The sequence below is a fragment of the Leuresthes tenuis genome, unplaced genomic scaffold (genome assembly GCF_036924035.1).
Source record: "Leuresthes tenuis unplaced genomic scaffold, fLeuTen1.0.hap1 SCAF_8, whole genome shotgun sequence".
Taxonomy (NCBI): domain Eukaryota; kingdom Metazoa; phylum Chordata; class Actinopteri; order Atheriniformes; family Atherinopsidae; genus Leuresthes; species Leuresthes tenuis.
In genome coordinates this window covers 10,834,777-10,859,272 of record NW_027325362.1, presented here as the reverse complement: position 1 = coordinate 10,859,272, position 24,496 = coordinate 10,834,777, and the positions used below count along the sequence as shown (strand labels likewise).

The window sequence follows — 24,496 nt, the reverse complement described above, 5'->3', positions numbered from 1 at the left end:
TTTTACGTCCCATGTGACAGAGGGGAGTTGTGCCCTTGAGCACACTCCTTGCAGCAGGAGATGCAAATATCTGCCTTCTGTGTGTTGTGTATTCTTTACAAATACAGAGTTTGCTCCACAGCATGAGGATGGTGTGATAGTTTACTGCTCCTCTGAGACATCTGAGCTTGTCTGTATTAGTGAAACCAGGGGAAGAAAATGCCAGGCAACTATTGTAGTAGCCCAAAGCAATTTCTGCATCTTTTGAATTTATAAGCATACTTGTTTTTTCAGGGATAATGAAGGGCTGGAGGGAAGCTTCTCAAGAACTATTAATGTTTTCAGTTGGTACTGTGGTTGATGTGGAAAATCGATATAATAATGATGTCATGTAAAATGGAAATATGTTATATTTTATTAATCCTGACTTTACTACAAATTTATGGCAGTGGGTTACAACAGTTAGCCAAACTCGCAGGAATATGCAGGAAATGATCCTGTTGATTTGGTCATTGTTGTTGTGCTGCAATGCACAATCATTTTGTTGTAACAATCACTGTCAATATCCTCTATGGCACATTCCCACCTGGTGAATGAGTCTTGGTGGAATTCCCTGTGTGGAGATGGATGGTGGATAGATAGATAGATAGATAGATAGATAGATAGATAGATAGATAGATAGATAGATAGATAGATAGATAGATAGATAGATAGATAGATAGATAGATAGATAGATAGATAGATAGATAGATAGATAGATAGATAGATAGATAGATAGATAGATAGATAGATAGATAGATAGATAGATAGATAGATAGATAGATAGATAGATAGATAGGGTATTACCACAACAATGCCAAAAAAGATAATTTTTCATAAGTAGGCTTGATTCCTCTCCCATTCTGTTGTAACCTCCCCCGTAACCATGGTAACCCTGCCTTTTCCAAGGAGGGCTGCTCACTACAGTGTTAGTGTGAAGGGGCCTGTGATATACCAATCACTTGTCCAACTGGCCTCTTCTGGTCCAGAGCATCTGTCACTCCCTCTGTCAGCTCTCACGTACGACACTCTCTGTGTCTCCCTTCATTTGAATTCCTCCCATTGTCTCCTTAGGCAAGACCCCCAAACGCATAAACATAAACATAAGACAAGGTGAAAGCAGTGGCTCAGGGATGGATTGCTGCATGTGACTGTTCAGTCTTTGTGAATGTGTGCATAAGTGTTTGTGATATTTCAGGCAGCCTTGGCAGGATGGACAGGAGCTTCCTTCTTAAAATAACGTATCTGTGACACTGACGAACTGTGCTTATTAATCAGTGTCAGAATACCCAAGGTAGTGTGTTCTAGGCTTTTGCATGAGCTAAATTGTAGTGATAATTATATTTTTTTTTCTAGCCATTCTTAACCATTGTTCTTTTCCCACAATCACAATCTGTCCTTAAACTTGATATTAGATTATTTGAAGGATGGTGACAGGTTGGTGATTGGATGTATAGTAAAACCACACTATAGATTTGTCCTGTGATTTAGATCTGTTCTAAAAGTATTTAAGTACATCATTAAGTGGAAAATGAAACCCACTACTCTATAAATACAAATGTCTGAATATAGTGAGTTCACATTTAATAAAGCCCTCAATATAAAATTGAATAAGAAATATATTTGTGGAACTTTTTTTTTTATTTCAGAGCCACAAATTATTAAAGCGTGGGTGAATTATTGGATCAAAGGACTAACATGGTCTTCTCCTAATGGTGGACATATGAAGACTAATATAATTTCAGAAGAGAAACCTTTAGTTGCTCTAGGCGTCATCTTTGTGGAGCCCAAACTCTTCAGAGGTGACATTGTGGCTTTTTCCAGCTTGTTAAATCTAAAACATTCCTTCTCCGTGTTTTTTTTTTAAATTTGAGTTGCCCATGCCTTGATATTCATCCACAGATACGCTTAATGAGGATCAGACTTTGATAAAGCCCTGTTCTTTAAATTGAACAGGACATTTCCTTCTGATCCTACTAATGGAAAACACCTGACTCTAATTTCACCTTCAGTTGAACAGGGAATCCCAAAGTTCAAGCAATCTTTCCACTTAGGTTTGTTATATTAGGCTATCTAACTCAATGACTGAATGGCTGTATGAGATCATTGTTCGGGTTCTTTATACATACATTTATGGCTTGCATGAAAATTTGAGGATGTTTTATATCACAGTTATACAGAATTTTTAAAAACTCTTGAGAATCCAGAGACTTTCAAGCACATTTTCCAGTAGTTCTGTGAGGATATTTGGATGCTATCTTGCTGTGCTGGGACTTAGCTTTGAGCAGGATTGCGAGGAAGAACCAGTGGTTATGAGCTTCTCTTGCACAGCTTCCACTCAGCTTACTATAGTGGTGTGTTGCTTGGTGAGGGGTGAGAGCTGGAAAGACATAGGTTGTCCCTAATAATAAAGGAAAATTCTTTAATCCCATGTTGAAATGTCCCCATTGACAGTTGGGGGCCCCACAGGACTGCTTGCCCTAAAATAGCATCTGGTGTTATTGTTTGTTCCCTCATAACCAACCCCACCCCCACCAGTCAACTCACTATTGCATCAGTCCCACCCCCCCGTTGACTGATTCCATGCCACCAGGTAGAGCAAGCCCAGCCTGGACTTATACTCACAGCACTGACATCGGCCTCTGTTGAGGCGAAAAAGCTGATAAGCAGGTTGACAATACAGAGCAGCATGCTGGCAGACACTGGCAGGCAGGGAGAGTGAGGACAATGAATGGGAGGGAAAGAGGGAGAGTGGGTGGGATAACAGTGCAAGTATTTGTTTCAGCTGCTATTTTCAGTTTGGCCCCTCTCCCTCCTTGCCTACACAACCTTGGATATCAAGATCACGCTGACACCCCCCATACACCCACCCACCCTCAGACTAAATGAAGATGAGGAAGAAAAGGAAGGAGGAGAGGGAGGGAAAAGGCACAGCTATCATGGTAAGTCAGGGTGCTTTTCCCTCACCCTCCCCATTTGAAGGTGCTTTCTGGGGCAGAGGCCAGCTTCTGTGAGGCGGTAGGGATTTACCCTTGTTTACTCATCTTTTAAAAAAAGCCACAGGGAAGGGATGAGGAGAGAGAGACACAGCAGATGGGATTTGGCATGTATCCTCTCTGCAGCGTGAAAGACTAGTAAACGTTCAGAGCTTTGTTTACTCACTATTGCAGGGTTATATAGACCCCCTCTCCTCATCTTTCTTCCCTCTTTTTACCCTCTAACACTCCACTCTTCAGCCTCCCTCCACCCTTCTGTCTGATGTTCAGGGAATCAATCAAATAGCGGAAGGAGCTGCTGTATCCACTAACCCCTCTGTAAGCATTTCTTGTTTTTGATTTTTTTCTTTTTTACTCCGTTACCTGAGCCAATGGCACCTTGCACTTTCTTCCAAGGGGGATGGATGTTCATGAAGCTGAGATAGGAACTAACTGCTTGACTGAATAGATGACTGGTTGGCTGTTTGGCTGCTTGGCTGCCTGGCCACTCTGAGCTCAGGTTTCACTCTCCGTTATTCAGAGGGGAGAAAGAAAGAGGGAAAGAAATTGAACATGGCTGTGGAAGAAGGTGCCGTCTTCCTTACCCAAGTGAGTAGTGCTAACATTCAGATTTATTTTCACATTTGAAATGTATTATCTTAATTGTATTTCTGCTATGATTCGGTGTTATTGAGGTTGTGAAAGCAGTGGTGCATCAAATCACCAGAATGACCTGGTCCTGTTAGAACTGCGAGGGTGTTTGGGTTTGTTTTAGCATGGAAAGTCAGCTGGTGTGTTGCAGTCAGATGAACAGTGCTCAAGCATGCATGATTATATTGCCCATACACCTGCAAATTACGCAAGCATATTGTTTGTATTGAGTAAATTTGATGTTTTTTAGGATGTGTTCATAGTTTGGTCTTCAAATTTTTGAGAGCTAGGCTTATTGTTTTTTTCCTTCCTAAGTTTTTATGCTAAGCTACATACAGGCATGGGACCGGCATTGATCCTTACATCTAACACTCCACAACAAAGTGAACACACTTATTGTCCCAGCATGCATAACTATTAATTAAAGATGAAGCAAGTTCACCTGTATCTTAAGCTGTTAACACATGGCATGTGGAGCTGCAACATAGGGCTTTATTAAGGAAACTGAAAAATATGAGTTGGAAAATACTGAACTGAAGGTTTTGTCGTGCGTTATTTTTCAGTAAAGCTGTTTCAGTAGGGATGTTCTCAAAACTATTCTTTTACTATGCCCTTTTCACACATATAAACTAATTTGCTCATTGCTTTATTTGCTCATAAATGCAGGAAGTCTTTTACTTTTTCGCTCATTCATTTATCCATTCATTTATTTCTCCTGGTAGGACTGAGAAAATATAACACATTTTAACCTCTCTTCTGAAAGGTGTGGTGAAGGTGTTGCTTAACATAACAACATACAAACAAATAGTTATCAAAGCTGTGAGCAAGTGCTGCATTGTGCACATATATAGCAATAGGACTTCTTTTACAGTCCTTTTTACATTTGAAATTGGAGGAGGCTCTGAAATGTAATTACTCCTCATATAGATTGTCATTCATTGCTTTGTCAATAACATCATTTGCATCCATTCCTCTGAAAGCCTTAATAATGATTACCGGCTGTGAGCATGTTGGCAGCTCTATGGCGGCATTAATTCATGTTGCTTTACTATTTAGCCTTGAGAGGAATAAGGAAATTAGGAATCTGTGTGGAACTGTCCAGGTCAGAGAATATGAGAAATTCCACATTTTGGAGATGAGAGGAAATGATGTGGTGTGGTGGTTTCTAGAATAAACGTCTTTGGCACTACTGGATGTTGTAGGCTGCTGTCCTTGGCTTTGAGCTATCAGAGCTGTGTAGCTCTATGAGTTTTGTGCTGTCAGGAGAGTGGGGATAAAGTGAAACAATACCACTGCTGCCGCTCTGTCTCTGGCTCTTCTCTTCTAAGCTCCCTCACTTCACTGAGAACATAGAGCAATGACATGAACATGTCGCTGTATTTGTCAAATCATACTTTCCTCCCTATGTAAATACAACAAACAAAAGTATGTGCTAACATGTCTAATAACACCTTCTAATAAATAGTTTATGGTTACACAAGTTTCAGTGTTGTTACAAGCTCAGTACAGTGTGCCAAGCTGACATCATTGTGGTCTCGCTGCCCATCCAAAATATCCTCTATCTATCTCGACTATCTCTGCCTTGATGTCATGAGGACAAAAAGTGCCAAGCATAGATTCAGCAGAAATGACAACAATTGCTTTTAAGCTCCTAAATATATTGATTCCCTCTTAGACTGAAGGTTGGTGAGTAAACTATCAATCAATCCTGCTCCTTCTGTCATTGTTTTACAATGTGAGTAGTTTCAATTTTGCCTGGTTGCATTTATCAGGAGCACGCAAAGATCATTATATATCGATCAAATGTGTATTTTCCTTGACAGGAATATTATCCTTTGTGGGTATGCTTCATATCGGGACTGTCCCACTGGTAAAACACTGTAATAATGTTGGCTCAATTTTCAAAACCTTTGTCAGTCAGTAAGTCCAGAGGTGATAACTTGAGTATGTTTGTACCCTTGGTTTTAATGTCTGTGTCTGCTGGGCCTGCCTTTAGTTTAAGTAGCAGACAGCTCCAATGGTTTATTCATCTTCAGAGAGCTTCATTGAAAAGTCTTAAATGGAAGTCTAGTGATGTGATCAAAACATATTACAGCACTTTAAGTGTGAACACAAAGACCTCACTGTTATTTATTCAGTTTTTCCTCTTTGTAAAAGCACACACAAGCACCAGTAATTGACCAGAGGATTGAGGTGATTGTTTTTACACCGTCTTACAATAGCTGCTTTTGAGGCTTTATAAAACTGTGAAATGGTGGTGTAATTTTAAGCTTTGCCAGTTTTCACTTATGTGTCAGATTTGTCGCTCATCCTTTCCTATCTAACATTAGATTAATGCTTTCCTTCAGACTTAAACTCATCTTTAATAGCACCATTTTCTTTGAACGTCAGATCTGTGGAGGCTTAAAGATATTTCTCTCACTAACCTCGTGCCATGTCGTGTGTAATACTTCATTCGCAAAGCTCCTCGTATTGGACTTCGATGGGATCCGAATGAAGGGAGGGACATGTTGGGAGATGAACTACCAAGAGCAATGTTGTGGACAGGGATGAGAACTATTTAATCTCTTGGAAGGAGCAAAGAGCACAGAATCATATTTAAAGGACCATTGAAAAGTAGCAACTATCTTAAAGACATGTGAAATGTAAAGGTGCTCTTGACCTTCCTGCTTTTTATTTTGACTGCATCTACGGTATTTCAAAAGTCTATCTGTATGTTGTGCTTCTGTAAGCATGTTCATATTTTATTGCTCTGTTATATAGTATTTTGTATGCCAGTAAAAACCAACCAGCATCCATTAGATATCTGTATTAAATTATTAATCAATTCCATTGCATATCATGTCAAAATAATATAATATTTAATGGTGTAAACAGTTTAGTTTTTGTCCTGCATGTTTACATATGCAGCCCTGTTTACATATCTCTAAATACTGGCAAAGGAAAAATATTAACTGAAAATTAATAATGTTGTGTGAATAGCAAATGTTCAGAATAAGTCCAGGACCATGCTTAGAGTTCTGCGGCATAAAAGAAATAGAAATACAGAATACAGATCGAATCAGAAACTCAGCTTGACACAAAGGTGAACAAAACACTACAATGACAAAGAATAACAAAGATCAGGCCCTGAACACAGGAAACTTGATAGTATATATACTAAGGGAAGGGATGTCAAATATAAGGCAGATGGTTGGCACCTGTTGGACCTGTAAAACTTGGTAGAATAGTTTTATACAAAAGGAAAAAGCCACAAAATATTGAAATGCAAAGATCCAAATATAGAACAGTGACAGGGAACAAAACAACAAAATCCACAGATCAGACATAAATCCATGTATAACTAAATACAACAATCCTATGATTTAACTATCAACAGAGATTTATTTTTCGAAAAAGATAAAACAAACAGACTCTTATTAAGTATAAGAAAAGAAACACAGGGGGATTTTGCAGCTATTTGTTCCACTAGTTGTTATGCCAAATAGTGTTAAATTGTGTATAAAATCAGAAGGGGAAGGGCAAGAATAAAAAAGAAAGATACAACATGTAAAAATGACCGATATGTGTTATTTTTTGTTTGTAGATAAACGTGCTTGTTGATCTCACTTATCTTTCCCCCTTTCATTTGCATGTTATTCATCACGCAACATTGTTTACATTCCAGTAGAGCACTACCTGTGCCATAAATCCCACATAGACATAACTTTGCAAACACTTGTATCATTGCATGATAAAAAAAGTGCAGGGAATATGCCTATGCGAGTGTGCTATGTGGCACTCAGTGTTGACATAGTGTTGGAGTTGCAGTTGAACTCCACGAGAGCCAAAGTGTCTTACGGGTGATTATGAAGTGCACTGATTCTTGGTATCCCTCTTCATGACTAGAAAACCTCAGCCTCCAGACAACATTATTCAGCGTAGCACTTCTGTCCTTGATTTTATTATGGATGTTTAATACATGGACTGGATGTTTTTACTTACGATGGCCTATTTCTCTGTACAGTAGCATCAATAGTAATGTTTCTTTTGCAATTTCACTTGCAGAGACTCTCAGTCAGAGTCTGATTCTTACAGAAATAATTGGTAGCTGATTTAGGAGGGCTATCTAGATTTATAGATTAATTTTGCATATGGATCTATCAAATATCTTCTGTAACTGTTCATAACCCACATTTGATTTTTGTTGTTCAGTGATTGTGCTGATTCAAGCTTGAACTGTGTCTGTACCAGGACTTTTCGCAAGGCCACAAGAGCAAAAATATAATCCAGTGCTATCAAACAGTCCTCTGAGAGTTGACAGTATGGAAAAAGGCAGGAGAAATTTGCAGATTGGCCACAGAGATACTGTATGAGTTCTAGTATAATGGTTTCTTGTAATCAGGAAATGACTCGGCTTCCAGTTAACGCTGCTTCATTTGCTCTTAATTTGTTTGTCTACACATGCCTGCATGAGCGCACATTGACAAATATTTTCCTCTCACACTTTTATACTGAGATTATCCATGGAACAATCTGATGCTGAATGTTTTTCTACACTCACATTTTGGCATTGGATCAGGGTTATTTTGGGCAGGCATGGCGGAGGGGGAAGCAGATAGTACAATGTTGGATAACCGATTGTACAGTTTGGCCCTGCTGAGTTTAACATAAGTGTTCCTGGGAGCAAGGCTAAATTTAGCACGTCTGGCCTTTTGATAATTCAGGGGAATTTGGGTTTTGAGCTTCTATTTGGAAGTGGCATATATAGCTTCTTTCTCTCTCCTCTCAGCAGCTCCAGTGCTGAGTTTTACAAAATGGTCTTTGCAACGTTGCTGCAAAGAAGAAAGAAAAAAATTGCAGAGTTTGCTGTGTGTCATTTCATGTCAAACCAAATGTCCTAGGAGCTAGCATGACCACAGACAAGATGTGCAGCCTCCATCTCTTCTCTCCTCTTTTAAGCTTTCTCCATGTCTTTGTCTTTTCTGCTCTCATCCTTCATCTCTCTCCCTCTCTTTCTCATCTCTCATGCACGCACATGCTCACCATGTTCCTTATAGGCTTGAGAACATGCTTGCCTCATCATTTTATTTTGGTGTGCAAAGCCCTATTTCTGTAGTGGAATAAAGGACAGCCAAACAGAATAGAGGGTGCTCAGCTTCTCATAGCACAGCGACATGGTCTCACAACTGCTTCACTGGTGGATTCAGGGGAGATTTCTGTGGAAAAGAGGAGGGCTCTGTGGCAGCTGTAAGGACCACCCGGTCATTGAACTTCCTACACAGGGGAATCAGAGACATTTGGATTTAACGAAGCTGTAAAAACAGGCTGGTGGGATCTGATGGATGTTGGAGGGTGATTTTTGGGCTTGTTGCTGTGGATTTTGTTTGCTCTATCATGGATTTCCTTTTTGAAGTATGAACACATGTGGACTTGGATCGCTTTATTGAGGGACAATGGACATCGTGTATTTGTTGATATTGGCTTTGTTTTTCCCTTTATGAGGATGTTGTCTGATGTCTGAGAAATTATGACAGAGTTCTACCTGGTACAGTTATACATATGCTTTTGTTCTCCTGTGTGTGTTTTTTATTGTGATAGTCACAGTTTGATATTCACATCACATCACTTCTTCTCACTGTCTCTCTCTTCTCTGCCTCTTGGTCTTTCTTTTTCTCTCTTTGTGTTCTGATCTCCAGTCTGATAGTAATGCCAGTTACCTGCGAGCAGCCCGGGCGGGGAACCTTGAAAAGGTCCTTGACTACCTCAAGTCTGGGGTTGAGATTAACATTTGCAATCAGGCAAGTTTTTTTTTTTACACTTACTAAGAAAATGTGATATCTGTTTTTAACTTATTCTTCTTACAATGTATGCTCACACTCTAGCGCTTATTCAGCTGAATATTACTGAACAAAGATCTTGTTGCATATCTTCATGTAGGAGCTACAATCATTTTTAAAAATATTTTCCTTTCTCAGAATGGCCTGAACGCTCTTCATCTGGCCTCCAAAGAGGGACATGTGGAGGTTGTTGCTGAGCTGTTGAAGCTTGGAGCCACTGTGGATGCAGCCACTAAGGTAAGGCCCCCTCTGTAACCTATCACATCCCCAACTGATGTTACAAATAGCTATATTTGGATCCAGTGCAAAGCATGCCTGCTGAATGGGATTAAACTGCATGCAGCTGCAGCACCACTGTTGTTAAGTGTGCAGCCTTTGTTCAGGTTTTATACTGGGTCAATAATTAATAACCCCTATGGGGATTACTCCTGCAAACAGAGAGAGAATCAAGCAAGAAAATGATAAAATGTATATTGTCATCAAGTGAATGGTGTTCAGTGTGAGGTATTGACTGAATGAAGATGTGATAAAAGAAAAAAGAAAACAAGGCCAGCAAATCTTTTGATGTCTTCTGGGCTTTACAGTATGATATTTATAATAAGGAAGGTTTCTTCAAAGGATGCATCTTTATTCTAATGCTGAAAGGAACTGAGTTATGGAGCCATTCAAAACATTATTCATATTTGAGCCCTTAAGGCTTCCACTCCCATTTAACCGTCTGGTTCAGCCTCTCTGCCCTGGGCCACATGCCTGGTGCTGACATGAACACAAGACACTATAAAATATTTAACATCAATAAAAAAAGTCTCCCAATTAAAGCATCCCTCTGTTGTGACCTGGAGTATGTTGAGGCATTAGTCTAAAATCCTGCCTGCCTTCTAATGGTAGCAATTTTTACTTTATGCAGTTTGTGCAGGCAATACTAATGTGGATACCTTGACTTTGCAACGTAGGGCTGTATGGCTGTTTGATGCTTGAGTTAACTGTGTGACCGCCCCGCTGACGTTGCTGCTCTTGTTTGAGGAGAATTAAACAAGAGGACTTGTCTTCGGCTCATTACCCCCATAGCTCCTTGTAAAGCTTGGGATGCTGGATGTGTCAGAGAGTTGTAGATTTAACTTGTTGTAATTGTGCGTGCTGTGATTTGTGTTAATTTTTACTGGATTGCGAGAACTGACTGTTCAGTGTGTAATACCGTCGGAAATACTGTTGTTTTTCATCATTATTTAAGCTGTAATGGTGTCATTCCACTGATTTGGACTAACCTAAAATATATTGATTGTCCAACATTGTCTCCTCGAAAATTATTCCTATCGTGCAGATTTTCTCTCTTTTTTTTTGACAAGAAAACTTGAACTTAAAGTAAGAAAAAGCAATCCAGTGAAGACATTGCAGGCTATTAGTTAAGTCTAATTTATAATGCTGCGCTTGTCAGGTTAAAATAAAGTGAGCTTTATGACACATAAAATCTGACTTTCACCTCAATGTGGTTTGCAAAGTCACTGATCTCACTTCCTATAAGGCCACTTGGGCGGCTGGTCCTTTACCAAAAAGCCCAGTCTCTGCTGATTGGTCAGCTCTGGTGGCCTGAATAGACACCATCCACTACTCTAAATAAGCTCTGCTTACTTATTATAGCAAAAAAAAGAATTTCATTCAAATTACTATATGCAAAAGGTGGATGATGAGCTGTGAACATTTTAAAATTGTTTTTCAGGAAATTGCTCATTTTAAAATACTGTTATGTAATTATTGCACCAGATACTGGTGTATAAGTGACTAGCTATGCAAGATCACACAAACAGTTAAACATCAAATCAGATTTTTGTGGGGACTTTAAAGACAGAAACATACTACAGTAAAGCCACTGGGGGAGTGATTATGAAGAAAAAGTAATAGTAAATCACACGTGTGTGTCTGTACAACAGGCTGTAAGTGTCAAACATAAAGCATAACTAGCCTCTAAACCATCATAACGGCATAGACTAGCAGTAGAAAGTGCCTTATTTATTTATTTATTTATTAATTTTTCTACTAGAAATAAGTATTTGTCTCTTAATTAGCCTGCCTTGGGTACGAGAAGACATGCATGTGTTATTCCCCTGTTGCAAAATGCATTTGTGACTTGCAAATCCCAGTAACATGCAGCCAGGGGACAGTTTGAGAGTCAATGCTGCCTCACACTGACCTGTACACATTCATATTAAGCTTCCTGTAGTTTTATTTTAAGGCCGAGGCTCATTTAAGTGTGGGACGTGGGGATCGGAAGTGACACATTGTTGGCAGTGCAACCCGGAGGATGCCAGAGCTGGAATGCCAGCAGCTCCAACATGTGATTTGTGTGATGGGATTCAGTAGGGCACATGGATACTGACATGGATATATATACAGGCAGTAGTAGCAAAAAGTCACACACACGTAAGCAAAATTGTGCGACAGGTGGGCCAGAGCTTAACAGACGTTCCTGTTGTTGTTCCATGTAATCCAGAAAGGAAACACTGCTCTGCACATAGCTTCACTGGCTGGCCAGGTGGAAGTCGTCAAAGAGCTGGTCACTAATGGAGCCAATGTCAATGCACAGTCTCAGGTGGGATATACTCAGCGTACACACATGTATCTGCACACAAAGTCAAAATGACAATGAGATCCTGTTGATATGCTTTTAGAACCTGAAGCAAACATAATGTAATTACAATACTGTGATGCACACATTTGTCAAGATGATACTGTATCAGTGACATTGAGGGAATCACTTAGTGGAAAGATATCAGCTGACAGAATTAGGCATCATGCCAACTGGGCCTCTCCTGGAAACTGCTGTCCTTGCATTTAACATTTACCTCTATTGGCTAAAGGTGAGAGGAAAGATTTCAGGAGCCTTTCTCTTTGGTTCTGTCAATGCTCAGAACAGCAGAGAAATGTATAAATTACACAAAGTTTTTAGCATTTTTAACAGACTAGTTAACATCTGAACATCTTTTTGTTTGTGTATCCATCACTTTAAAAGATCATGTACTTGATTTTATAATAAAAGTACGATGGCCCAGAGGTGCTAAACACAATTATTTTATTTTAGAAATCACAATGACAAAACCAAAACACAACATCTTAGAAATCATGCCAAATCAAAACAAACAAACAAAAAACAATTTTTTTTCCTCCTTTGGCATATATAAAGGACCACTGTATTCAAATAAATTTGATGAGAAATTTCACAACATAGGTTGTGGATTTAAGTATAAAAGTACAAATTAAACAAACAAAGTATAAATACAAATTAAGATTAAAAGAAGAATAAATAGATTCAATAAAAACTGAGAGCAAGGGAACATTTTAAATAAGTGTGAGTAGAGTTGCTTAGAAATATTTGTATAAGGGTGTTTTGATCCATGCTGTGTGCAGAATGGCTTCACTCCTCTGTACATGGCAGCTCAGGAGAATCACCTGGAGGTGGTACGCTTCCTTCTGGAGAACAGTGCCAGCCAGAGTATAGCCACAGAGGTACTGTGCACGTGTACATGTTTTTGTTTTGTTTGGGTGTATGTGTGCGTGCATTAATATGTATGTATGTATGTGTCAGTCCTGTGTCCGCCTCTCTACAGTCATACAGTAGAGTAAGTCTCCATGCATTTGCCTCAGTCATAGTGGTCTTTACATCTGTTGTACTAACCACCTTCATCTCCTTTCCTCCTTTGTTTCCTTCCCTTCCTCCTTTTATCCCACCCTCACTCACCCTGCATCTGCCTGTGTCTCCTTCTGTCCTCATCTTTCTGTCCTCTTTTCACATTCCTGTCTTTTTCCTCATCCTCTCTGTCTCACATTCTCACTCTGTTTACCTGTCTTTCCTCACCCTCTGCTGCCTGCCCCCCCCCTCTCTCCCCATCTTCCCTATCTCTTTATGAGAGCCTAGGCAGAGCCTCATTGATTGGTAGTGTATGTTGGTGGAGGCAGAGTGACCTTGAGTTGGTCACAGATGAGGTCCGCTCCGTTCGCTGCCTCCCCTCCACCGCTGCGGCTGTGATTTACGCTGCTCAGTCTGTGGAACCCATACACTTGCATGCTTACCAGTCACCACACGTATACACACACAAACACGTGCATAAACATAGATAGAAAGCTGAAACAGTGGGGTATCAGTGGTGTATATCCTAGAACATTGCCCTTCCCAACATCCATGTGCAAATACTGGAACATCTACACACACGCACACAGATCTGCACACTAAGGAAGTACTCACTTGGACATATTGTTAATAAAATATATCACATACCTTGTGAATCTGTAAAAATACTTAGTAAGTATTTTCATGCATTTCATTTTTGTGTGTGCATATAACAGAACCATGTTTTATCTATGACAGTGGTTGTCACTAGGAGCACTGTAGAGAGGGTTTATCTCTTGAAACAAAGAGAACAACCTGAATTTTTTTAATTATTGGCATTACGCCTTCCTTTTACACTCATAGTGGATTCATAGGTTTTGTATTTCTTTGCCCCATGCTTACAACTAAGGAAATGTTTAAAACATGATATATAAGTACTATCTCTTCATAATCTCTTCTTCACATCAAATGTCCAGGCTCACTTTCAAATATTATATTAGTTCTGTCACTAGAAATGCATTACAGCCTCCATTCAGCATTAATGGCTCTTCTCTCCTCTCGTGTGCAGGATGGCTTCACCCCTCTGGCAGTGGCCCTCCAGCAGGGCCATGACCAGGTGGTCTCCTTGCTACTGGAGAACGATACAAAGGGCAAGGTACGCCTGCCTGCCCTGCACATCGCTGCACGCAAGGACGACACCAAGGCCGCGGCCCTGCTCCTGCAGAACGACCACAATGCAGATGTCGAGTCCAAGGTGAGCAGTACCGCTGATATAGTCCAGCTTTGCAGGTGGATTTTAAGTTGATCGTTTTGGTATTTAAATCTCTTTGAATGTTTCTTTCTCGCTTAATTTTTCATTTCTTTTTTTCTTGTTTGAAACTTTTTTCCTCTCTTTTTGCAGAAAGGGTGAAAGGAGCACAATTACATTTCTTGTTTGTGTATTTAATCACTTGAGTCACTTATTTTGGATGATAGACAAAATAATTTCTGAATGCACAGTATTATCACACCAGAAAATTATCTTAGTTTGAGAATTTCTTGCTTAATATCTTATCCTAAAAAATCTCACTTAAGTCTCAAGCAACAGATTTTTCATCTAAAACGTTTTGTGTTAAAGTATTGTTTCGCTCTGAGCTCATTCACCCCTCTGCTCCTCCGTTTCATACCAATGGAGGCCCCTTTTCTGCTTTATTTTCTGACTAACCGCTCATTCTCTCCTCTTCTGGCTGACTCTATAGATGATGGTGAATAGAACAACAGAGGTACACCGCTATCTGTACATTATGTAGTCTCCTCATCGCAGTTCATAAAAACTCTGAAAACAACAACACTTCAGTGCCCCTGACTTGATGCAGTAGTGTTTCTGCAGCCCGTTGTGACATTCCCTTTTCCATTTTAGCTCAGTGCCATCTTCCTCCTCTTCATTGCTTAATTAATGTAGTGGATATCTCTAGTCATGGAGAAAATCAGAGCGATAGCGCATGTTTCACTAATACTGACTGATTAATCCTGGGACTGGAGGCTTGATTATCAAGGTTTTCCTTGATTCAAATGGTTTCATGGTTTCCAAAGTTATCCAAAGTTTTGTATTTTTGGCAAATTATCTGTGACTGTTGACATAATATTGTCTTAATGTGTCCTAATACATTTTGTCCATGAAACTGAAAAACATGATAACCAGTGATCGCATGAAGAGTGGTTATCATTTACTTAAAAGTAGCAGTTTGTCCGTAACCTGCATGGCAATCAACTTCCCTTTAAGCTGTCGACAGACATCTAGTCAAATTTGCTTCTAGTTGATCCTTTATGTACATCTTCTTCTTCTAATTCTCAGTCCTTTCACCTAAAGCATTTTGCATGGGACCAAAGCAAAAAGCTAACATGACACTGCTTCTGTGTTAACCAGGGCTGCTTGGTCACACCAAAGCCAGGTGGCCACCTTCTGTGTGTGCCTGTTTTGGTTGGCTTTATTTCTGGCTTTGGCAAGCTTGACAGTCATCTGGTATGATTCACCCAAAAATGGCTTTGTTGATCTGAGGCTTGCACATTGTGGTAAACAAATTTGCATACCACTCAGATGGAAGATGGAAAAAATAGGTTCTTGAGGATTTTATAGAAAGTACATTAGATTAGAATCTTCTACATACTCACTAAGTTTGTACTGAAATGCTGATTGTGTAGTTAGAATGTATATTTTGTAAACTTACTTCCCCAGAACTATTTGAAATTCTGTGTAGTTGTTTTTGGCTCGGAATACTGGATATCAGCTGCCTCCAAACACATGTGGAAAACACGTGCCTTCCTTTCTTGGTGCTTTGACAAAGGGATTCCAGTGATTAAAAGGGTTCATGTGAGATTCACTTGCTTATTAGTTCGATTATTTCCGGTGTCATTTTGTTGCTCTCGCAGCTGTTTCTCACTAAATCAGGAGATAAATTCCTTCTTATTCAAAATGTAAACAAGTGGATATTGGATTGACTTGAAAAATAGTTTTTGAATACTAAAAAGAACCAGGATGTTGTAAAAGGCATTGAATAGATTTACTATCAAAACTGAACTGTCAGTCATACACTCAGATCTTGATAACTTGTGTGTACTTTGCTCAGATGAGTTATATTTCAGAATTGTAAAAATGCAAAGAAGCCCATGTGGAAAAAAAACCTCAAAGTTGGCCCCATGTTTGATGCTTCAGAAAAGACTTCAAGTGTTAGTGAAACAGTTTATATTAAACTGCGTCCTTGTTTGGAGTGATTGTTCATCAAGCACAGGACTGTAGACTTCTATAAAGCCTGAGGTCTTGACTTCTCAAGAATGATGTGCGTCACTTGTTCTGATATGATGTGTTTGCTTGTCTGTTTGTGTTTTGTCGGGTTCCTTCAATCCTCAGAGTGGTTTCACCCCCCTCCACATCGCAGCTCATTATGGCAACATTAATGTGGCCACTCTTCTGCTGAACCGAGGGGCCGCTGTGGACTTCATGGCTCGGGTGAGTTTATTCTGCCCTCTGCTGTCTGGGGGGAGAGTTACAAGTTTTTCTGGTAAACAGGCTGTATTTACAGTATGGTGCTGAAACAACAAGCGTACACAGCAGTTTAATCTCTGTGACTTAAGCTATCCTTCCAATCTCATTATTACACTCCTACATGTTTAGGCTTCCTGCAAACCAAAATGGATTAATTAACATAAAGTAAAACTGGTTTACATCTACTATGAGTCTCTGATCTTAAAAGCAAAAACCGAAATCATTGCAGGACAATAAGATTAAAACACAGTCATACACTTCATTACCAGTGATTGTACAATGTATAAAAAAGAATCCTATAGCAACACAATATGTACGTAACGGGAAGGTATCGCTGTCAAATACATGGAGAAAGTGCTCAGTAAATGAGAAGCTTCATTGACTTTTAGGGGTCAACAACTTTGTCTTGAAATAAATAAAAGAATGAAACATAATTTGCTGCTGTCTATCAAAAAATAGTGGGATTAACATGTTTTGGTAATATCAAAGTCAAAAGCAAAAACATCTCAAGAGTGGAATCACTGGCTTCATTTTTAACTTCTTACCTTGCATAGTTTTGTCCAATTTTCCTCCTAAAACTGTTACTAAGAGTGATAAACAGATTTATTTTGTTTGAAAATATAATATTTGTAAAAGGGATCATAGTATCATATTTTCAAATGTTGTGAAGTGGAAGTATTAAAAAGTATAGAATGGATATTCTCAAGTGCATGTTATTCAAAGCTGTTCTCAGGCTGTATCTGAGTTCATTTATTATGCTACTTTCCACCACTGTCAGACTCTCACTCTGTGTGCATTCGGCTGGTTAGTTACCAACAAAGACCATCATTATCATTCATTCTAACTGTCCATACAGCAGCTTATTTACTGCTGAATTAACATTGTGATCTGAGCAAACGTGCCATTAGGATGTGTTGACACATTCAATGCTCCCCACCCAGAGTGAGCAGTAAACTGATAATTATTGTATCAGCTGGTGTGTGAAACAGTGTTGGTGTTTGTGCTGCTTTTTTTACTCTGATAACAGGTTAAAAAGCAGTCTGTCTGCAGACCTCTTGAATAAATGTTCTAACAATCCTTTCCTTTATAGACGTTAACGTTTTTTCTGTAAATCTTAAACAATTACATTTACACCATACTCATGTCACGGCTATCCTTCTTTTCATTAAGAATGACATCACGCCGCTTCATGTGGCATCAAAAAGGGGCAACAGCAACATGGTCAAGTTGCTACTAGACAGAGGGTCCAAAATTGATGCCAAGACAAAGGTAAGACCCGACTGTCACCACAAAGCTGCAAGATGATAAGAAATGTGACACATGATGCTAGGTGAAACTGTATTTTTGAGATGGGTAGACCTATTTTTCCGATTGTATTGCATAGATTTTTAATCAGCTTGATTATACCAGGCAGGTGGATATGAAGATGATGCTTAGACCCTACAAGTAAAATGTCAAATTTGTGGTGTTTTTTTGCAGCACCTTCCTTCCACCTACAATTACATTTATTTAACAGTGTGAAGTTTTATCAGGGGCAAGGATTTGAAATTGTTTGTCCCCTGTGATCAATCAACATTTTTGATGTGATTATTCTTTTTCAGGATGGTCTGACACCCCTGCACTGTGGAGCGAGGAGTGGACACGAACAGGTGGTTGAAATCCTGCTAGACCGAGGAGCTCCTATCCTGTCCAAAACCAAGGTAGCTACTATAATGATAAATTTGGGAGATGCTGCTTTGCTAAGAATAGGAAACAAAAGGTCACAAACACGTCATGTTTTTATGGCGGAAGAGAAAAAAGAAGAGAATAGAATAGATCATATTTTGGTTGAGACATATCAGATTTTCCTGATAACACAGATTTGTTTGTTTAAATTGGTTCTCCTAACCCCACAGAGCGATTTGAAATCTGTTACCCAATCAGAAAGCAGGTCTGTTGCTGTTGCTGTAGTGTTGTCGCATTGTCTCTATAACGCCTGTGCGACCTCTCCAGAACAGCCTGTCTTCGCTGCGTAGTCCTACGGTTTGACCACGCAGGACAACCAGTGTAACAAAATAGACATTGTTGTAATGACCTCGTTATAACAATGCTTCTGTAACCTTCTCAGCAACTTGCTTCACAGTATTTCTGTGCAGCATTTGGCCTAGACCTAACTTCCTGTGTCTGTCTTTCCACCTGTCTATGTGTACGTCTGCGTGTGTTTGTCTTTTTGTCTGCCTCTCTCCTTCTCTCCCCTTCTCTTTCTCTCTTTCTTTCCCTCTTTCCACCCCCTTGTAGAATGGCCTGTCGCCGCTCCATATGGCCACTCAGGGGGACCATCTGAATTGTGTCCAGCTCCTGCTTCAGCATGACGTGCCAGTGGATGACGTCACAAACGACTACCTGACGGCGCTGCATGTTGCTGCACACTGTGGTCACTACAAGGTGGCCAAGCTCATCGTGGACAAGAAGGCCAACCCGAATGCAAAGGCTTTGGTAGGGATAAGGAGTGGAGAGAGTGACGTTCAGAAAACCATAGTGAAATATTGATTATGATAGTTTATTGCTGGTTGCCATAAGAAGTATTTTTTCCTATATGTTTACTATTTTCTAAAAAAGACAATAATAAAAACCAGAGGGAAGTATGCAGTTGCTTTAATGTCTGTATAATGGAATCAAACATATCTTAAAAGTGAATAACAGTGGAATTTTACAGTTTTGTGTGGAAATTCAAAACATTTTCTTTGCAGTCTTTTTTGCAAATTCAGAAGTTTTGTTTATTTTCTGTTAGGCTGAATCTCATCAGGAGAACCTATGCCAAACTATTTAGGACACATCTTTATTGATTAGTATGGATTGAAGCATAATCTGCAATATAGATTCTGCATTCATTAGTTCAAGCATCATGTTTTTGTTCTGATTACAAAGATAAGAGTTATGTGAAATGATTCCGATACATTGATTTTTTTAAAATTCTTTCATTAAAATTTTTTGTGTGTTGTGCACTTGTTCAGTCTTTGGATTCCCTCTTCTTTAGACTAACAGTAGATGTTGCCATGGTGTCACCCTCAATACAGGCCAATAGAGACACATCTTATATCAGTGCTCTAAAATGTATTTTCTGAGTGCATACCTACAGTTTTAGATTGGATAATGAAGACACAAAGGCAACTCCTTATGGATTCAGTGTCTCACGGAAAATATTCTGCCTGACAAGAGGGACAACTTGTAAATGATACTCTACAGTTGTATTATGTTGCTTTTGGTTAAAGGTTTTTGTTTTAAACAGGTGGTGGAAAATGAACCCTCTACTATGCTGTTGCTGTTCTGATCTGACGACTGAAAGGGAATGAGAATAGCTTTGCAAATTGCAGATTATTTTGAGGGCAAAAAACAGAAAATAAGAGAAAGGGGATTTTTGGGGGGCAATCTTTATGAATACTGATTCAAGACTCAAGATTTATTCTTCACTCTTCACACATCTACAGCAGACTCTAAATTCCACATTTATTTCCAAGTAGATGATAATCTGCTTTCTTTGTCTGTCTAATAAACACAATCGCACAATCACAGATGTTTTATGAGGAAAGTGATGATACAAAAGCTTTACAATTATGTTTTTTTTCTTAATTTTTCCTCTGTGTGCAGAACGGTTTCACTCCGCTTCATATCGCTTGCAAGAAGAACAGAGTCAAAGTGATGGAGCTGTTGCTTAAACATGGCGCATCTCTCCAGGCTGTCACTGAGGTACCACAACACACATTATCTTCCTCCAGACGTTGTTTCTTTAAAATGTCGCAAATTTGGACAAATTGATTTTGTTTTTAATATGATATTATTGCCACGCAGTCTGGCTTAACACCCATCCATGTGGCAGCCTTCATGGGACATGAGAACATTGTCAATGCACTGATACACCACGGAGCATCACCCAACACCACCAATGTTGTGAGTGTTTGATATTTAATGCTCTGTAATGTGTTAGATATGTGTTTTTGTTGTTTCTGCCTTTTTTTAAACATGTTTCTGTTCAAGATTCACATGACTGCCACTCTGACAAGTATGTCTGTGTATCCTCCAGCGAGGGGAGACAGCTCTCCACATGGCAGCCAGGGCAGGGCAGGCAGATGTAGTCCGATACCTGCTGAAGAATGGAGCCAAGGTGGAGACCAAGTCCAAGGTTGGAACACTGAGCCTTATCCTCAGTCACTGTGTCAAGGGGAAACAAACAATGATAAAATACAGAGCCAAAAGTCACCTTCTCCCTCTCTGCAGGATGATCAGACAGCGCTGCACATCTCCAGTCGACTGGGGAAAGTTGACATCGTCCAACAACTGCTGCATTGCGGTGCCTCTGCTAACGCTGCCACCACCTCAGGCTACACTCCCCTACATCTGGCCGCCCGCGAAGGACACCAAGATGTTGCTGCCATGATGCTGGAGAATGGAGCCTCACTCTCATCTTCAACAAAGGTATTTTCTTAATGGGGAGCTCATTTAGCTCCTATGGCATGACTCGAAACACACTCGCATTACGTGATCCAAGCATTACATTACATTACATTGCATTACATTACATTACATTACATTACTACAGAGGATTTCAACCTACTTCAGCACCATGCATCTCCACCAGTGGGCATCAATTTCTATTTCCAGGATATTGTGTACACATATTGGATTGTGATGGTCTGGTATTTTAAGACTGTATTATTTTTCTCTCAGGAGGTTTTTTTTCTCACTGATGCATTAAAACATGAATACTCTTGGGACAAATCTGGGTGGTGGTCTCTGCAAATCTAGAAATTGCACAAATCAAGGTTAATATAACTAAATCCGGAAGAGAATTTATGGAACTGGTTTGTGCATGTGTGTGATTTGTGGCTGAGGGCTATATCTAAAGGTCACCTCTGTGGGTGAAGCAGATTAACGAAGGGTAAACCCTGCCGTGCTCTCTTTCTCTGTAAGACACACACACACACACACACAGAGCATCTATTGGGACCTTACCTGAGTCAGCTATTCAGGGAAATGATGTCATTGCAATGTGGAAATAGAGGAACTGGTGGATGGGAAACACAAACCAAGCCATTTATGATAGTTAAGAAACCTATTTTTTATCAGAGCAGCTAAATTTTTAAAGATTTAAACCAACGTCTCTATCCTGCGACCTCTCTAAAACAGTATTTCACTGTAGAGGTCATGTGAATGTTAACGGTAATCAGTCACGCAAATTAGGTCATGTGTTTCAGAGCAAATGGGAAACTGTGGGAGTACCACATTCCTCTGGAAAATATGACCGAATGTCTTTAAATATCTTCACATACACACAGGAAGGAAGTCAAGATTAGCATGATCACATTGTGCAACAGTCATTAGTAGAAGCACCCTTAGCAGCATATTTTCTGAGGCAATCGTTACCTTTTTGCTGTTTTAACTAAATGCAAAGTTTTACAGTTATACAGTGTATATGATTTTTAGAATTCACGAATTTAAAGAATAACCAAACAAACTGGTGATAAGCACAGTTGTAAAATGTCATCCAAACATTTTAACTGAGATATGTTTTTTATCTAATTTTTATTTATTTATTTTTTCATTTGGCTAAAATCAATTCAATCTGATGCTCATTTAAAAGTCAGGGCTTTACCTAAAGAAAAATATTTTTTCATTGAATTAATATTGTAGATAAGTTGATTATGAGTATGTGAGATATTGATGCTTAAAATATACATTTCCTGTTCCTCTGAACTTTTTTAATTTCTCTTATCCCTCAGTTTTTTTTAATCATAATTATAATGTTGTATCTGTGTCTGTGTCCAACAGAAAGGGTTCAGTCCGTTGCACGTGGCAGCAAAATATGGCAAGATGGAGGTGGCCAGTTTGCTCCTACAGAAGAGAGCCCCGCCTGACGCTGCTGGAAAGGTGAGATGTCTTAAAAATTGCAGAGGCCTGGTGCACAGATCGCTTTAGACAGGCAGTCTTAAACTTGACTAACCTTTAAAAACGTTTTCAGATGTGCAGGTTGCTAGAAAGCATGAGTTGTCTCAGGATGGAGGGGTATGGCATTTCAGCCACAGCAATAGCAGAAAAGACTTTGAGTTTAAACATAAACGTCTTCATTCCTGCAAAAAGCCAGGTCAGGATTAGATACTTTGCAAATATATCTTCCGAATTCCTGTGACAATGTCAGAAAAAGTGTAAGATATATACATATTCTCATGAAGTACAAAACATCTAGGAAAGAATTACACACGTGTAGTTATTTGGTTTTCCTTAAGTTTTGTGAGGGTTAAAAAATTTTTATCAAGTAGTACTGTTTTTCTGTTGAGAGCTGACTAACAAATGGTTAAAATCAGTAAATTATTTAAACACTGTGACCATTCAGCATTCTGCAAGTTTTTCTGTCTGCTTCCAATATCCTACCTGTCTCTAAGAGAGTAAATAGAGCCATTATGGAGATGTGTTTTCCAAGCTGCAGCTGGACACAAGGCTGGTGGGGATAATTATGAGAAGGAGTGGCAAGTTTTGTCTGATCTAGAGTAACACAGCCAGCAGATGCCTTTCTTGTTACAAAAAATCTTGCAGGCAGATTTGCCTTTTTTCCCCTGATATGCATGCAAGCACACACACACACACATGTTGACACACTTTCCTTAGCACAGGCCCGCTGGCACTACTTTGTGCCACCATCTGAGAGCATTTAACATAATGGCAGTCAGGTATGATAATGAAGCTTCCACAATGGATGGTGGTGTCACGCTAATACAAGCCCCACTGTCAAACACACTAAGCAATATCGGGACTTTATTGCAGCTTAATGAAATATATTCTAGTAAGGTGGAAACAAAGACAATCAAGATTTTGGTTTTCTCACATTATGCTCTGACTGCACCCTTGAAATGGTTTTGAAGGAGAAATTGGGTCGAGTATTTCAACCGTTTACTCACCAAGTCTCCGATATTCGAAGAATACTTCTGTTAATCCAGGCTAAAGTCAATTAACTAACAAGTTGCAATTGTTTTTATTTAATTTGGCTTTACACTTGTCATACAGAGCTTTAAATTATCAAACAAATATGTCATGTTGCCTCATATTGTGGCAACATTTGTAAGGTGTAAAACTGAAACACTGCAGCAAAGGTGACATTTTGAATCTATGTTTTATAGCAAGGCCATGCTCTACTTGTGTCTGTTTCTCTTGATAATGCAATCTTTTTCTGGCCTCTTCTAAATTTCCACATGAAGTCTCTCCTCGTATTAAATCATTTTTACTCGGTTTGACTTCCATCTTCCTCAATCGCTTAACATTCCTTTGCTCTGGTTCTTTCATTGTGTGTCTTCAGTAACCCTCTAACCTGCTGTTGTTTTACATGCCTGTTTGTGTGGATGGGTTTCTGCATTTGTGTGTGTGTCTGTATGTTTGGGTGGGTGTTTCAGAGTGGGCTAACACCACTGCATGTGGCCGCTCACTACGATAATCAGAGAGTGGCACTGCTGCTGTTGGATCAGGGAGCTTCCCCTCACGCTGCCGCCAAGGTATCCACACAAACACACATTAACACTCATGTCAGAGTGATTTCACCTGGCTTATGCTTTCAGTGCCATCTTCGATCATTAACTATGTGTGCATGTGATGTTTGTGTGTATGTTTGAAGAGCTAACTCTTAATTTCCCTTAAATCCATTTCTTTCCATATAATGTGAGTTTTCCATAATGCCTCTTAGTCTCTCAGCCAGACAGAATTTATTTCATACTGCCAGCATGTTGGGTTTGGTGGTTTCAAGATGCTATACTTCTCATAAAACAGAATTCTGCATTTCACATGCAGCAAACAACTCCAGAGTCAGTACTGTAAAACCACTCACTTTTTGTATATTTTAGAGCTGTAAATAGCCTTCCCAATAAAAATATACATGATCAATAATTTA

The 24,496-nt window shown here is 39.4% G+C and overlaps 1 protein-coding gene across 5 annotated transcripts in view; it reads left to right on the top strand.

Moving 5' to 3' along the window:
* The window catches only part of LOC140312919 (ankyrin-3-like), a 91,170-nt gene that overhangs the window by 20,503 nt on the left and 46,171 nt on the right, over nt 1–24,496 (top strand). For all 5 annotated transcript variants that reach the window (XR_011917014.1, XM_072390807.1, XM_072390806.1 and 2 more), the window contains exons 2-16: nt 9,323–9,424; nt 9,602–9,700; nt 11,952–12,050; nt 12,866–12,964; nt 14,134–14,319; nt 16,453–16,551; nt 17,758–17,856; nt 18,189–18,287; nt 18,865–19,062; nt 20,215–20,313; nt 20,416–20,514; nt 20,648–20,746; nt 20,842–21,039; nt 22,393–22,491; nt 24,006–24,104. Coding sequence is in view for 4 of the 5 variants with exons in the window: in XM_072390807.1 (XP_072246908.1) it covers nt 9,323–9,424; nt 9,602–9,700; nt 11,952–12,050; nt 12,866–12,964; nt 14,134–14,319; nt 16,453–16,551; nt 17,758–17,856; nt 18,189–18,287; nt 18,865–19,062; nt 20,215–20,313; nt 20,416–20,514; nt 20,648–20,746; nt 20,842–21,039; nt 22,393–22,491; nt 24,006–24,104 (1,773 nt within the window). In the remaining variant the exon portion in view is untranslated. The remainder of the gene's footprint in view (nt 1–9,322; nt 9,425–9,601; nt 9,701–11,951; nt 12,051–12,865; nt 12,965–14,133; nt 14,320–16,452; nt 16,552–17,757; nt 17,857–18,188; nt 18,288–18,864; nt 19,063–20,214; nt 20,314–20,415; nt 20,515–20,647; nt 20,747–20,841; nt 21,040–22,392; nt 22,492–24,005; nt 24,105–24,496) is intronic.